A 15,271-nucleotide genomic window follows, 5' to 3' on the forward strand; every position below is an offset into this window, starting at 1 on the left:
AGATGATTGTGTTAGGTAACAGAATGAAGTTCCAGAAAGCAAAATATTTTTTTAACATAGCACATGATAGTAAAGTCTAAGTCAATAGATTTCCATCATCTCCTAGAGGGCAAAGTTGTAGAAAATGATATATATTTGGAACCTTAAGTTGAAAAGTTAGTTAAAAAATTAAATAGCCTCATTCATCTCATTCTTATATTTGTTCCCTATTTTACATGGATAAATGTGGGACTACCATATACTAAAATGTAATTCTTGGTGTTTTCAAGCCATTTGCCCTAGGCCACCTCTGTAATGAGAGTGAATTAAATGATGGAAACTACACTGATTTTCTAATTCAATTATACCCTTGTACTTATTTCAGGTCAGCCACACCCTGAGCAACAACAGTTTCTTAAATGATTACAAATAGACTCCAATTTTGAGTATTAAGGCTTGAGTATTAAGGACCCCAATTATACCACAATTTTGTGACCCCAATTTTGCCCCATCCATCCACTAGATACATTATACAAAATGTGATTTTTCTAAAACGCTAATCTGATAAGGCTGCTTCCCTGATCAACACCCTTAGCAGTTCTCAAACAACATAAAGTCTACATTCTCCAATACAGCTTACATGTTTTAGAAATTAGTACTCATAACTGCTTTCTTTTGCTATTATTTTAGTCTAAGAGTCATTTGACCTGGTATCATAGCAAAACTCAATCATCGTCTTTCATTCTGATGCCTTCTTTAGCCTTCTCTTATAATTGTTTACACTGTATCTTAAACTCAGCCTTATACTGCATAGATTTCCGCCTCTTCACCTCTTATCACACCCAAATTCTGTCTCTCCTACAAGAATAGGGTCAAAGACCTCAGATGATGATTATTATTCTTTTAATTTTAGCATAATAAATATTTATGTAAGGAATGACTAAGTGAATGAATAAGTAAATGGATAAAAGAATGAATGAGACAGAACCTTCAGGTCAATGTTCTGAGGACCTAGAGATGAATATAGTTACAGGAGGCAGCACTAGTAATCGTGGATGACAATATGAATAGGAGTAAGTAAGTGAAACTTGTTTAAAAGTGTCTGTAACACGAGGATAAATTCACTGAAGTTTAATTCTCGGAAACTGAACTAGAGCAATGATCAACAGGAAAGAGTATAACAATATTTTTTAAAGCACAGATTAAGACAGATCTGGATTTAAATATATTCCCTCTACTTGAAAGTTTCACTAGGCCTGTTCTTTTACTTTTATTAGCTTCATTTCTGCATACCTAAGATTAAAAAGATAAAGTCAGTGGTGTGCCTAGAGCTTTATAAATAGGGGCATGTGACTCACATATTCAAATAAAACCTTTTAAAAAGTTTTGATTCTAAGTCATTGTTAAGCCTGAAGTAAGTTAATAGACTCTCTCATCCCAGAGCCACTCCCTTAAACATTTCCATTTAAAATAATATGCTTTTGTCAGTTATCTGTTTAGCCATACTGAAAGAAACGTTTTCAAAGGCAAGAACACATTTTTGCGGGTGTTCACATTAACACTCCAAATTATTACAGTCACTGTATCTCCCTGTGGGATCGAATACATGTGGATAAAGGGGAAGTAGTCAACTTCCTTAATACTCAAGGCTTGATAATGAAGGATTTTAATATTTTAATCATTCTTGTTTTTTTAAATATATACTTTTTTATTTCAGAGAGGAAAGGAGAGTGAGAGAGATACAGAAACATCAATGATGAGAGAGAGTCATTGACTGGCTGCAGCCTGCACACCCCTTACTGGGGATTGAGCTCACAACCAGGGCATGTGCCCTGATTGGGAATCGAACTGGTGACCCCTTGGTTCCTGGGTCAACACTCAACCACTGAGCCACACCTGCCAGGCTTAGTCAATCATTCTTTATAGCAGTGGTTCTCAACCTTTCTAATGCCTCGACCCTTTAGTATAGTTCCTCGTGTTGTGGTGACCCCCAACCATAAAATTATTTTCGTTACTACTTCATAACTGTATAATTTTGCTACTGTTATGAATTGTAATCTAAATATCTATGTTTTCTGATGGCCTTAGGTGACCCTGCTAGTGGTTATCAACCTGTGGGTCTTGACCGACAATCTGTCATGACCCACAGGTTGAGAACCACTGCCATAGAGCCTAAGACCATCGGAAAACACAGATATTTACAGTATGACTCATAACAGTAGCAAAATTACAGTTATGTAGTAGCAACGGAAATAATTTTATGGTTGGGGGTCACCAAACACGAGGAACTGTATTAAAGGATCGTGGCATTAGAAAGGTTGATAACCACTGCTTTATAGGGAAGTGACATGGGATTCACCACACTCTGAAATCAGTTATCATCATTGTTACTTGGAAGGAACAAGAACAAAAATATTAGGAAGCTCTTAAAACAGGTTTGGTTATTACAATAGAATATCATCCTTGGGGCCCAGCCAGTGTGACTCTGTGGTTGATCACAGACCTATAAATCAGGAGGTCATGGTTCAATTCCTGGTCAGGGAACTTGTCCAGTGGGGGGTTGGGGGGGCATTCAAGGAACAGCTGATTAGTGATTCTCTCTCATCATTCATGTTTTTATCTCTCTCTCTTCTTCTTGCTTCCTCTCTGAAATGTCATCCTTGGAGCTTCTCATTGGCCTAAGAGCAACTGGTGCAGCTTAAAGCCAAAGTAAGACCTTCTATCTAGAGTTGGTCAAACTCCATGACTTGGTAACAGCTAAGAAAAATAAAATAAAATAAAATAAAATAAAATAAAATAAAATAAAATAAAATAAAAAGGCAACAGTATCCTAATGCTTTAAAATGGGTAACTTCTTGCTTTATGGGAGTCCTGCTCTCTTTCAGTATATTACCTAAGAATTTGGACATTATTTACTCACTAACATTACATTAAAAGGGAGAAGTGAGAGATGGAATGTCTCTTTTGAAGCTCGTGTTAATTTTTCCTGATTATTTTCCCTTAAAAATGTCATTATCATATCCACAAAGGATCTAAAATCAGTATGAAGTCAAGTAGAGAAATAAACAAACCTCTCAGAATGCCTTTAGCAACAATTGGCAGCGATGTCAGTCCCCTCAGCCATTTAATATCCTCCCAGCTGATGGATGGGTCTATAGCTTTTGCCACATATGCAGCAAGTCCACTGTTGTCGCCAAAATTTTCCTTTGGAGAAAATGCTAAATCATTGGTTTCAAAATTTTTCATCCTGAAATAAAGAGATATATAAAATGAGAAACACCTCAAAGATATCTTTACAATGACTCACTCAAAAGGAAAAGAAAAGTTACCCTTTTCAAATCCATTGCTTGTTCACTCCTCAACCATCTAAAGCAGTGATTTTCAACCTTTTTCATATCATGGCACATAAAAGTTAATTACTGAAATTCTGTGGCACACCAAAAAATATATTTTTTGTTGATATAACCAAAAAATTGGTGTAATTTTGATTCATTTACCATGGACAACTATTGTGTTTGCTGTTGTCATTTTTTTAATTTGACAATCTATGGGGGGAAAGGTCAGTGCCTCTGACTAAATAAATAGTCAGGTATTGCATGTTTTAAAAATTGCCCACTGGTTGAAAATCACTAATCTATAGGTTGGTTTCAATTATATTTTCCCTTTTTTAAATATAGCTTTATTGATTTCAGAGAGGAAGGGAAAAGGAGAGAGAGAGATGGCTGCCTCCTACATGCCCCCGACTGGAGATCGATCAAGCATACAACCCTGCTAGCCAGACTTTTCTTTGGGTAAAAATATAGCTGTACATTGACCTCTGACTTAGTCATAACTCTTTTTTCCCTTGCACTAACTCTGCCATTGAATATAGAAAGTATCTTGGAGCCATAACTATAACAATTTTATGTAAACCTAGAATTACATAGGCACACTATTTTAAAATTATTTTTAAGAGGATCATAAGATTTCCTTTAATATAAAACTAAGCTTAGTGCTTTTTACATTTTAGTGTACTTGCAGCTAAAATAACTGGTTGGGTAGCTTGGGTGGCATATATTATCAAAGAATATGAACATTCACATCCCACATAACTCTACTCAAGCCATTGGCAAAATTTTCACGATAAGTATTAAACAATAAGCTCTATAGTTTCATGGACTTAGGAGGCCCTTACAGGTCATTGAAAATTCTAACTCCATGAGAGGCATACCCATCTATTTGTTGAGTCTTGGTCTGGATTTTAAGGGGAATACTCAAACATCTCTTTTGTAATCAAATGACTAAATGTTGTATATTTTATAACAGACTTTGAGTCTTCCATTGTCATTCTAACTTGAATTAAGCTAATCTTCTGGTCAATAAATATCTCTGTATTATGGAGAACCATCCCATCACTTAGAAATGATAATAAGTGATATTAAATTCCAAACTTTTAAGTAACATTGGTAATAAGTAAAAGGTCTGGTCTGTAGCAAGACCAGAGGGGGGGGGGAAAAAAAAAGAAAAACATCTGTATGTGTATATACTCTGCACAGCACCCCACACCCCTCCCAAACAAGCTACAGTGTTTCAGCAGGGGTGGGGTGAAAGGGTGAAATGGATAGGAAAAAACAGAAACATGGATAAAATTATATAAATAACTGTTGTTATTCTTGGACGGTGCAATGCAGATCAACACTTGAATGAATGTTGCCTTACAGAAATTTCAGGGCACAATGAAGCCTTGTTGTTGCTCTAAAACGTTGTTCAAAGCCAGAAGCCAAGAAAAAGTTTTCAGATATCTTGACAGAGACCCGCGATGGAGTGTTTTACCAATGGCTCTGAAGAAAACCTCCGTGAATGCTATTTTTATTTGAGTTATGACATATACACAAGAAACACTTAAAGCGCCTTCTGATAACCAAAGTATTCCATTTTGTAAGGAAGGAAGGGGGCAACATCAAAATAATAACATGATTACTAATGACTTAATTCTTGAATCCCAGTCTATTTAATGACCCAGAGGTAAGGGATATAATTTCTTCTTTATAAGGAACTCGTTGTGCCTTGAATGTTCCTCAAGTATACTTTTTAATCTAATATAGAAATTATTTTAGCTTTTAGTAAGTTAGCATCATAAAAACAGTAGCAACTTCTAAGAGAAAGTTAAACATTATTAAATCACCAGGGGTAACACCAGTAATGAATATTATGGAGAAATATGTGATATTGTTTTATTATAGTTATTGATAGTATTCCATTAAAGATAAAGCTATATGTCTCTATAGTGGGAAACTAAATAAACAATAACTATCAGTAAAGCCTATGATATCAACTCAATATGAGAGAGACAGAGATTCATAATGCATACAGGAACTGGTACATAGACCCCTAGCCTTTAATTATGTGGTTAGGGAAATGCTTATTTGAGAACATAGCCCTGCTAATCTCTTCCTCAGTGTGGCTGGGCAAGTAAAAGAAAGGTTGAAGGAATGGGTTTTAAGTTTGAGCACAAACCTTTGCTAAAATTCTTATTAGTCATGTTTTATTGGGTAAATCACACATGATCAAATCTAGTTCTGTTTATTGATTCAGCACTACCTATCGAGCACCTACTGTGATGTTTAGGGTAGACCAGTAAATACAGTATAACAGTCAAAAATCCCTGGCCACACTGAGTTGATATTCTAGCAAGAAGAGACAGAAAATAAACAACAAATGTAATCAATAAGTAATTTATGGAGTAAATTAGATTATAAGTGCTATAATAAAATAAATGAAAAGGCCTTGGGAGAGTGGCTCAGCTGGAGAGTTGGAGCACTGTCTCATACACCAAGAGGTTACAGGTTCATACAGGTTTGATCCCCTATCGGGATCCACTGTGCAACTGATCAATGTCTATGTCTCTCTCCCTCTCTCTCTCTCTCTCTCTCTCTCTCTCTCTCTCTCTCTCTCTCTCTCTTTCTTCCAATCCTAAAATTCAATTTAAAATAATCTTTGCTGAATATTTAAATAAATTAATAAATGCATCTTAAAAAGTGCTTCAGAATAAGAGGTAAGTGAGCTGATAGAGGGTTGACTTAAAAATAAAATATGGTAATCAAATTTAGTAGCTTCCTTGAGAAGCTACCTTGTAGAGAAAATGAACAGATTGGTATTATTGGGTATGCTACTTGTTGCTGCTATAGCAAAAGATCACAAATCTAAAGGCTTTAAAATGCACAAACATTATATTGCAGTTGTGGAGGTCAGAAGTCCAGAATGATTCCCACTAGACTACACTCAGGGTGTGGATAGGGCCATTTTCCTTCCGGGGGCTCTAGGGTGGAATCCTTTTCCTTGCCTTTCCTGCTTCTAGAGACCACCTGTGTCCCCTGACCCCAGAGAACATCACTCCAACCTCTGCTTCCATCATCATCTCGCCTCTCTGACTTGGACACTCCTGCCTCCCTCTCATGAAGACCTCTTGGTTGCATTCAGCCTGTGAGATAATCCAGGATAATCTTCCCATCTCAGAGTCAATTTTGCCATGTAAAGTAACAGCTTCACAGGCCCCAAGGATTAGGGACAGGGACATCTTTGGGAATGCTGTTTAATACTGTTATATTGTGAATGTTTTTGTAACCAAAGAATTCAAAGGCTACTGGGCCATATACCTAGTCCACCTTCCCAACTACCCTGTTTCCCCCAAAATAAGACAGTGTCTTATATTATTTTTTTTCTCCCAAAGTTGTGCTAGGTCTTATTTTCAGGGGATATCTTATCTTTCCATGCGCTAGGTCTTATTTTCAGAGGATGTCTTATTTTCGGGGAAACACAGTATTTTTCTCTCCAAAACCTCTCCAAGATCCCCACACATACTGTGTTTCTGTTCTGATCTCTACTGTTTATTTTTATGTTCCTTTCCCACTATAAAGACAGGTAGACCCATCCCTGATATAAAAACATAGGAAAAGTGAAGAAGTGAGCGGTGCGTTGATTTGGGGGAAGAGTATTACAGGCAGAGGGAAGAATCAGTTCTGAGGCCCTAGAACATTAGCACGCCTGGTGAGTTGAAGGAAGAGTAGGGTTGCCAGTGTGGCTCAATGAGTAAGGATGAGGATGCTAGGAGATGGGGTCAGGGAAGTAATGAGGAGGGAGCTGCTCATGTTGGCCTCAGAGGCTACTTTTATCATGAGAGACCTGGGAAGACAATGGCATTCTGATCCTTTTGTGTGTGTGATCTGTTCTGGTGCTCTCATTAATAAATCATGTTGGGGCTTAAGGAAGCATGTCCCCAGGCAAATCACCAAAGGGGTAGGTGTCATGATTTACCTTGAATGTAGTCATTGGAAATCCCTTTTCTTCTCTTTCCTCTGCCTTGGCATTACACTCAAGAGCCAGATCCTTACCCAGAGAAAATGGACTGTCCCCTGGGGTGTGGACACAGACAAGGCCCTGCGTCAGAACCCTGGCTTCATTCCTGGGTTCTTCCAAGAGCAGATGAGTATTCTCCTTACCCTCTCCCCCTCACTGTCAGGAACCTCTGTGCCATGCAGAATGTACACACACGCATGTGTTTTGCATCGAGACCAAGCAGAGATGACCAAACTCCTGAACTCTGGCTGGTCCCAGATGCCAAGAGTCAGAGCCCTCCCCCACAGCGGCAGAGGAAGTAGCAAGGGCTGGAAGGAGCCACTGCTTTACAGACTCATTCTCCTCTGGATTTCCTGCCTGCCTCGCCTGCCAAACCTCACTTGTGCAAAGCCCGGCTTCACCTTCTATGAGTCAGGTCAGCTGCGGAAAGAAACCTGATTTCATATCAGGCCGGAACAGAGAAGCTTTTCGGTTGTATGTGGCCTCAGGCGGAAACCTGGGCCCCCCATTAGTGGGCTCTGCCTTCGACTGCTGAGTGTGGGCCACTGGGAAGCCAAGCAGAGGAGCTGGCCCGCCTGCAGCCCACCAGGACCAGCAAGGCCAGAGGGCACTCTGGGGGTGCGGCACCCAGCCCTGGGGTGTTTCCTGCCTGCTCAGTGATCTGGGCAAATTGCTCACTATTTGATCATCTTCAGACTGGAGACGTGACAAGCCACTCCTGTGCACAGGGACAGCTAAAAAGAGCCTTTGTCTCATGGTCTTGTGGGTCATCTGGGCGGGAGCCTGGGAGCAAAGGAAAGCGGGGGGAGCGGGGGGGGGGGGGAAGAAAGCAAATCCCGCTCCTGACTGAGTGGCATGGCACGGAAGGAGCAAGACATGGCAGCCAGAAGCAGCAACTATGTCATTTCCCATGTCTAAATACCTGCCACTGTGAACATCTTATTTTTAAAAATATATATTTTATTGATTTTTTTACAGAGAGGAGGGGAGAGGGATAGAGAGTTAGAAATATTGATGAGAGAGAAACATCAATCAGCTGCCTCCTGCATGCCTCCTATTGGGGATGTGCCTGTAACCAAGGTACTTGGCCCTTGATGGAAATCAAACCTGGGACCTTTCAGTCCACAGGCCAATGCTCTATCCACTGAGCCAAACCAGTTAGGGGTGTGAACACCTTTTGTCATGCAGAGCGAGAAAGTGCTTCCTGAGCTGCAGAAACAACCCTACTGTTTTTACTATTGTTGTTGTTGTTAGTCATATTAACAGGAGGAGGGGAAAATAGCAAACTCCTTTTGAAATGGCAAAAGGAAAATATTGAGGAATGTTTCCTGTTAGAAGCCTTGAATGGCATACTATTATAATTTTAGAAAGTCTAAAAATAATAATAATAAGGTAATCAAAACAGAGAAATAATGTGAATACAGATCTCATGTAGAGAAATTTGAAGCCATCTACTTGCTGATGAATTCGGCCAAATGTAGGAATATGTCAGGGGCCTTTTACTTTTATTTTCTTGGAAAGACAGGGTGTCTGGGTAATCCTGGGTCTGGGAAACAGGAAGCAGGTCTGAGGGGAGAGCATGTTCTCCTTCTGTCATTGGCCACTGAAGGTACCATATGCAGAAATAATATCCTAAACCTGCTGGAGTTTGAGAACATCGCACTGATAACTTACATAGGGCAAGATTTGATGCACAAAAGTTTATACCCAGAGAGGTACGTACTCAGCAGAGCTATAGGACAGCTGTGTGACATCCAGGACTGTAGATGGACTTATGTGCTGGTTGTGATATATCCTATTCTATAACATATGCAGAATTCCTGGCTTCCATCAGTCTTCTTGTCCTTGTATGGAATGCTGATTTGATTTTGAATCTTCCAGATTTGTGAGCTTTCAGAAGGGTTAATGTTAAATGTAGCCATAATAAGCAACAGCCCATGTAAAACAAGGTCTAGGATCCAAAGGAGGCATACCTCGTTGTTTCCTATCCTCCCATGGAGGCTTTCAAATCCCTTCATCTAAATGTCTTCTATTACAACTAATATGTTGATTCCTGTTCAAAGGTGTTTAACCCTGACAGTTATCATTGCTATGAAAAATCCTGAAAGCAGATTTTGGTGGGAACTGGGAAAAGATAAAATAAAAGGGAAAAGAGGTCTATAGTTTAGGGAGGTTGGGGTCTTTCTTAGTAAACTCCACTGAAGTCCCAGCTTTATTAAATATTATCCTAATTCTAAATTATTACAGGAAAAAAAAGGACAATTCCTTGCTACTGCCCAAGCTGACTGACTTAATGAAAACATTATTGTTCAGCCATAGATTACTAGACACATTGTTCATGCTAATATGAGTGAGTGCATGAATGAATGAACCCATGAATAAGTGAGTTAAAGTTCATCTACAATTATATAGGGATATTGCAGCCCTGGCCAGGTAAACTCAGATGGTTAAAGCACCATCCTGATACACCAAGGTTGCAAGTTCGATCCCCAGTCAAGACATATATAAGAGTCAACCAATGAGTGCATAAATGGGTGGAACAACAATCAATCTCTCTCTTATTCAAACCAATAAATAAATTTTAAAAGAGGGCTATTGCTCAAAGAAATCATTGATAAGGAATCAAGCATGTGGCTTCTTTTGCCTCCACTCTTTAAGTTTTCTTCAATCTTCCTAGCCCAGAAACGATGAAAAATAGAAATTACTAGGTGGCTCTGTGATTTCAACAAGACCTAAGATATTGGGATCACAATAAAATTGTATCCTGGGCTATATTAAGTATCATCTATCTATATGGCATTTCATTCTTCTCCAAGCCCTTAATGCTCTCTGATACATAACTTTGACTTTTATAAATATATGGGCAATTTCTATCCCTCTTTATAGCTCAAGTATGTAACACCCACTAAATAGATGTGATTTGCTGGAAATTATGGGGATATTTGGCAAGGACACTATCCCTAGAATCCAGACCCTATCAGCCCTAGACAAGATGCCTCTCAACCATACTTAGGGTGCAACATTCTGTGAAAAACTAATTCCCCAAGACACTCACTTGGATACTAGAGAGAACTTTTGGAACTGGCTCATGGCAAGAGCAAAGAGAATTAGAAAAATATCTCAGGGGCCCAGGAGACCAGAGACCGATGGTTACCTGAGCTGCGGTGGCAGCTTGAATCTGTTTCGCACATCGTCAAAGCGGTTGCCCAGATAAGGGGTGTCCACTGTCACAAATATGGCCTTGTATCCCATCCGTTCGGCCCGCCGCACGAGCTGCTTGGTAACTTCCCGGTCCTTGTAGATGTACAGCTGCAGCCAGCGAAGCGCCTCACGGCCGGCCTTTGCCACTTCTTCAATGGAGGAGGTGGCCCAGGAACTCAGCATCATGCCCGTTCCCAGTGACCTGCAGGCTGAGAAAGAAAGAAAGAAGGGAGAAGAGCAAGGCAAGCCTGGTATGTTCCCATTCCAAATACTTCAGCTGTAGCGTAAGGGGTAAAGAATCTACAAGGGCAGTTTGGCAAAAAGAAGTCAAATCTTTCAAAAGTTAGAAATATGCATTTCCCAAACACACTGTGAATTTATCTTGAAGACAAAAATGAGTCATGTAGTCAAAGGTGTTCCAAATATAAGATAAAAAAGTTGGGGAAAATCTGACATCTAACCGTAGGGGTTGGATATAATATAGTTCATATTTAAAATGAAATGTACACTCCATTAAAGTTAATATTTTTGTGATCATTAATTTGGTATCAACTTGGCTAAGCCATGGTAGCCAGATACTGGCTTAAGCATGCTTGGATGTTGCTGTGAAGTTATTTTTTTAGGTGAGATTCACATTTAAATCAGCATACTTTGAGGAAGGCAAATTACTCTCTGTGTGTGGAGGGGCCTCATCTAATCAGCTGAGGACCTTAAGGAAAAGACTGACCCTCCCTCAGGAAGAGGGAATTCTGTCAGCAGTCTTTCTTCAGGCTCAAATTACAACATCAACTTGTCTCAGGATCTCCATCCTGACAGCTTACCTTAAAGATTTTGGACTTGCCAGCCTCCACAAGTATATGAGGCAATTCCTTAAATAGTTAGATAGATAGATGATAGATATTCCTCTCTCTTTTTTTTCTCTCTCTCCCCATAAATCCTATCTAATAAAAGAGTAATTGCAAATTGACTGTCACCCTAACACACAAGATGACTGCCCCCATGTGGTCAAAGATGGCTGCCCCCATGTGGACACAAGATGGCTGCCACAAAATGGCCAGCAGAGGAGGGCGGTTGGGAGGGACCAGGCTTGCAAAGGAGGACAGTTGGGGGTGATTAAGCCTGCAGGGGAGGGAAGTTAGGGGAGGTAGGATTGGGACTAAACAGGCAGTCAGACATCCCTCAAGGGGGTCCCACATTGGAGAGGGTGCAGGCTGGGCTGAGGGATACACCCCCTAAGCACAAATTTCATGCCAGGCTTCTAGTATGTATGTGTGTGTATATATCTAACCTAATAATAGAGTAATATGCAAATTAACCATCACTCTGCTACACAAGTCACACCCACCAGCCAATCAGAGCGAGTATGCAAACTAACCAAACAAAGGTGGTGGTTAATTTGCATACACAGAAGGAGGGAGAACTGAAGACTGAAGACAGCATAGAAGGAAGAGGGAGGGAAAGTGGAAAGCAAGGCGGCTGCTGCTGTTGGAGGGAAAGCACTGGCAGCGTGTGCAGGGTGGGGCAGGGTGAGGTACACAGCAGGCACACGCAGCTGTGGAGGCAATGGACAGCAGCAGGGGTGGCGGGGGCAGCAGGTAGGGGTGCACAGCAGCAGGCCAGAGGGGGCGGCAGCGGGCACAGCCATGGAGGCAGCAGTGGTGGGCGCAGTGGGTTTGGAGTGCAGGGCAAGGCACACTGTGGTGGCAGCACATGCGGCCACAAAAAAGGTGGGGGAGGTGGCCACGGGCGTGGTGGGGTGGGCGGGATGGGTGGGGCGCCACAGGAGATGTGGGGGTGGTGGGAGGGAAGCCCACCAGAAATCTTGAAGGAATATTCCTGCAACAGGTGCCATATATATATATATATATATATATATATATATATATATATATATATAGTATTTTTCAATTTTAAACTTTTTAAAATTTTATCTTTAAAAATGTTGTTAAAGATATATTCTACCATTTATGTTGCCTTTTAAAACTTTATAAAATACATATACTAGACACTCCAAGTAGAAACAGTTTCCTCACATCCCTTTGAGCAAGATATCAATAAATGAGCAAATAAATGAAACATTAGATAAATTACTCTATTTATCTCAGAGAACTTGAAAGAACATAGGTAATAATCCTTGCTCCAAAAATAGGTAGTAAAATTGGGGTCAGCTTTAATGGAGGAGAAACTGACATAATGTGTATATGCTATATACCAAATATGCCAAGAGATAAATAATAAACATATAAAATGGAATATATGATCCTGGGTCATTCGACTTATCTGTGTGCCCACCACAGACTAAATGAAAATAAAAGTAGTTGTGCAAGTGACACAGAGGGTGATGATGAGAATCAAGTGACCTGCTGCTTATAAAGCAACTTTAAGAGTTTATAAAGTCTCCATGCTTCTCAAACTTTACTGGACAATCCCCAGAGTGTTTGCAGAAAGATTGACTGTAAGACCTGCCTCCAGCATTTCTTACTCAATAGGTCTGAAATGGGGCCCAAGTACCAGCCTTTGTAACCAGTGCCAGGATGCTGATGTTGCTGGTCCCGGACCATGTTTTGGTAGTAGCATTATCATTTGGTGGTAAAATGCTAAGTTCAAATGATAATAAAATGGATTTTGTTTTCAACACCTGTTGCTTTTTCTATGCGTTTTATGGTGGTTCCTATCCCTGTTCTTCAGATCATGGGCCAGATAATGAAGACCTGCGCTGCAGATTATATTGTCTGTATACCACTAATCTGTTCCCTCCAAGTGTTGCTTTGATAATCTTTCTCAGAAGGACTCATGGCTGCAAAATGTTGTCCAACAATCCACACTTTATTGAGTAGTAACATATCAGACTATTATTGTCTGATCTTTATTAAGATATGTTAATATGGAGATGGCTCAGACCATCGCTGTTATTTGGGAGGAACACCTGGGGACATTGATTGCTTAGGTTAGAATCCCCTAACCATCAATTTACCATGAAGAAATTATGTCCTGAAGAGGATGTGAACTGACAAAGGTCACATGGAGATGGGCAGCAGAGCGGGAGAAGAACACAGCATGTGTGTCCACTCCCCAAAGGGATCCTCCTAGAACTCCCAAGTGCCCAAAAAACTTCCCTGGAATCAACATGGATCAATGTGCCTCGAATCCTTCAGGGCCATGGACAACAAGGAAGCAGGTTTGCCACATGCCTGAGGGGCGCTACCAAGCTGCCAACTCTGGGAAAACATGGAAACTCAGTGAGCAATGGGTAAGGCCTACCACACTGTAAGGGCAGAGTGTGGCTGCACAGATGGTCCAGCTAATGGACCATCAAATGTTAGAGCACCATTTTGTAGTTTACACTAATGCATCAGCAGCACTGCCAATAAAGATCAAAAACATTCAAAAGGAGCCTGACCAGCGTGGTTCAGTGGCTGTGCATTGACCTATGAACCAGGAGGTCCTGGTTTGATTCCCAGTCAGGGCACATGCAGGGGTTGTGGACTCGATCCTCAATGTGGGGCATGCATCGTTGATGCTTCTATTAATATTTCTCTCTCCCTCTCCCTTTCTCTCTGAAATTAATAAAAATATATTTTTTAAAAACTCAAAAGGATACAAATCATTAAAATCCTACAAACCAATGCATCAAAAATATTTACATGCCCTAAACCATCACATTTGCATGTCAGCGCTCACAACATTTTGCCCAACATCCTTTGGCATATATGTTCAGAGAAAAGCAAGGTCAGTCCATGCCATCTATTTCCCAAGTCTCTCAGCTCCAATACCAATGTCTCCTGATGTTATTGGTGCTAAGTATTTATTTTTCAATGACTGAATCATAGGAGCTGAAACTTTGGATCAGGGTCCCCCTTGTTTCCAGTTGTAGGCAGTCAGTATTTGGTGACTTGATGAATTTAGTGAGACTTCTTAATCAAGTCACCAAATCACTGCTTTTTGCTGAAATTTTCAAATGGTTCCTATTTAACATTTCTTTATCTTCTTTATGTAGAGATAAAAGTAATACATTATGCCATCTCTATAGGAAAATGCTTTAACACACTAAAAGAGACACTAGTAAGCTATCAGGCATTGAAGCATCAAAGACAAGGACAAAAGCATCAAAGATTATATATATATATATATATATATATATATATATATATATATATATATCCTAGGAAATAAAATCTGTATTCCCAAAAAATAGGACATAATGGACTGAAAATCAGAGGCTTGGGCTACAGTCCTAGCCTTGCCCTCCACAAAACACATGTCATCTGCAAAATAGCCATGACCATAGCTGCTGCCCTGTCCTCTCATAGGATTGCTGACAAGTCCACTGAGACCATGTCTACAGACATTTTCTGTGTGAATGCTGAAGAGATGCGTTGTTAAGGGTTCGTGAGGGAATGCCTAACACTATTTTGCCAAAGAAGTCCTACATAGCTTTTAAAAGTTTCCTCATCTTGCCAAGGACCTGGGTTTCTCAACATCTCCACACTCAGCTCTCCTCTGCAACAATTTCCATGCTTAAGACACCCAATCATCTTTTTTCTTGCACATATGGCGTCAAAGGCTTGCCACCCTAAGGAAGAACACTCTTAAAAGACAGGAATCTTCTCCAGGCCAAGGGATTACCTGCTAGGTCCTCTGTAGGGAGAGAATGTCAAAGGAGATAATTCCTACATTCCAAGGGTACACAGCCGCTTTGAAAAGCCAGGGACAAAACAACTGCAAATAATACTGAGGGGCAGCAGAATCAGCCCCC

At 40.3% G+C, this 15,271-nt stretch overlaps 1 protein-coding gene across 2 annotated transcripts in view; it reads right to left on the minus strand.

The window, feature by feature from the left end:
• The window catches only part of HAO1 (hydroxyacid oxidase 1), a 57,143-nt gene that overhangs the window by 21,296 nt on the left and 20,576 nt on the right, over positions 1–15,271 (minus strand). For both annotated transcript variants that reach the window (XM_036418133.2, XM_045574536.1), the window contains exons 3-4: positions 10,469–10,724; positions 3,051–3,226 (exon numbers count right to left, since the gene is read on the minus strand). In XM_036418133.2, coding sequence (XP_036274026.1) covers positions 3,051–3,226; positions 10,469–10,724 — 432 coding nt within the window. The remainder of the gene's footprint in view (positions 1–3,050; positions 3,227–10,468; positions 10,725–15,271) is intronic.

This window comes from Pipistrellus kuhlii, unplaced genomic scaffold (genome assembly GCF_014108245.1).
Source record: "Pipistrellus kuhlii isolate mPipKuh1 unplaced genomic scaffold, mPipKuh1.p scaffold_m20_p_6, whole genome shotgun sequence".
NCBI classification, from domain to species: Eukaryota; Metazoa; Chordata; class Mammalia; order Chiroptera; family Vespertilionidae; genus Pipistrellus; species Pipistrellus kuhlii.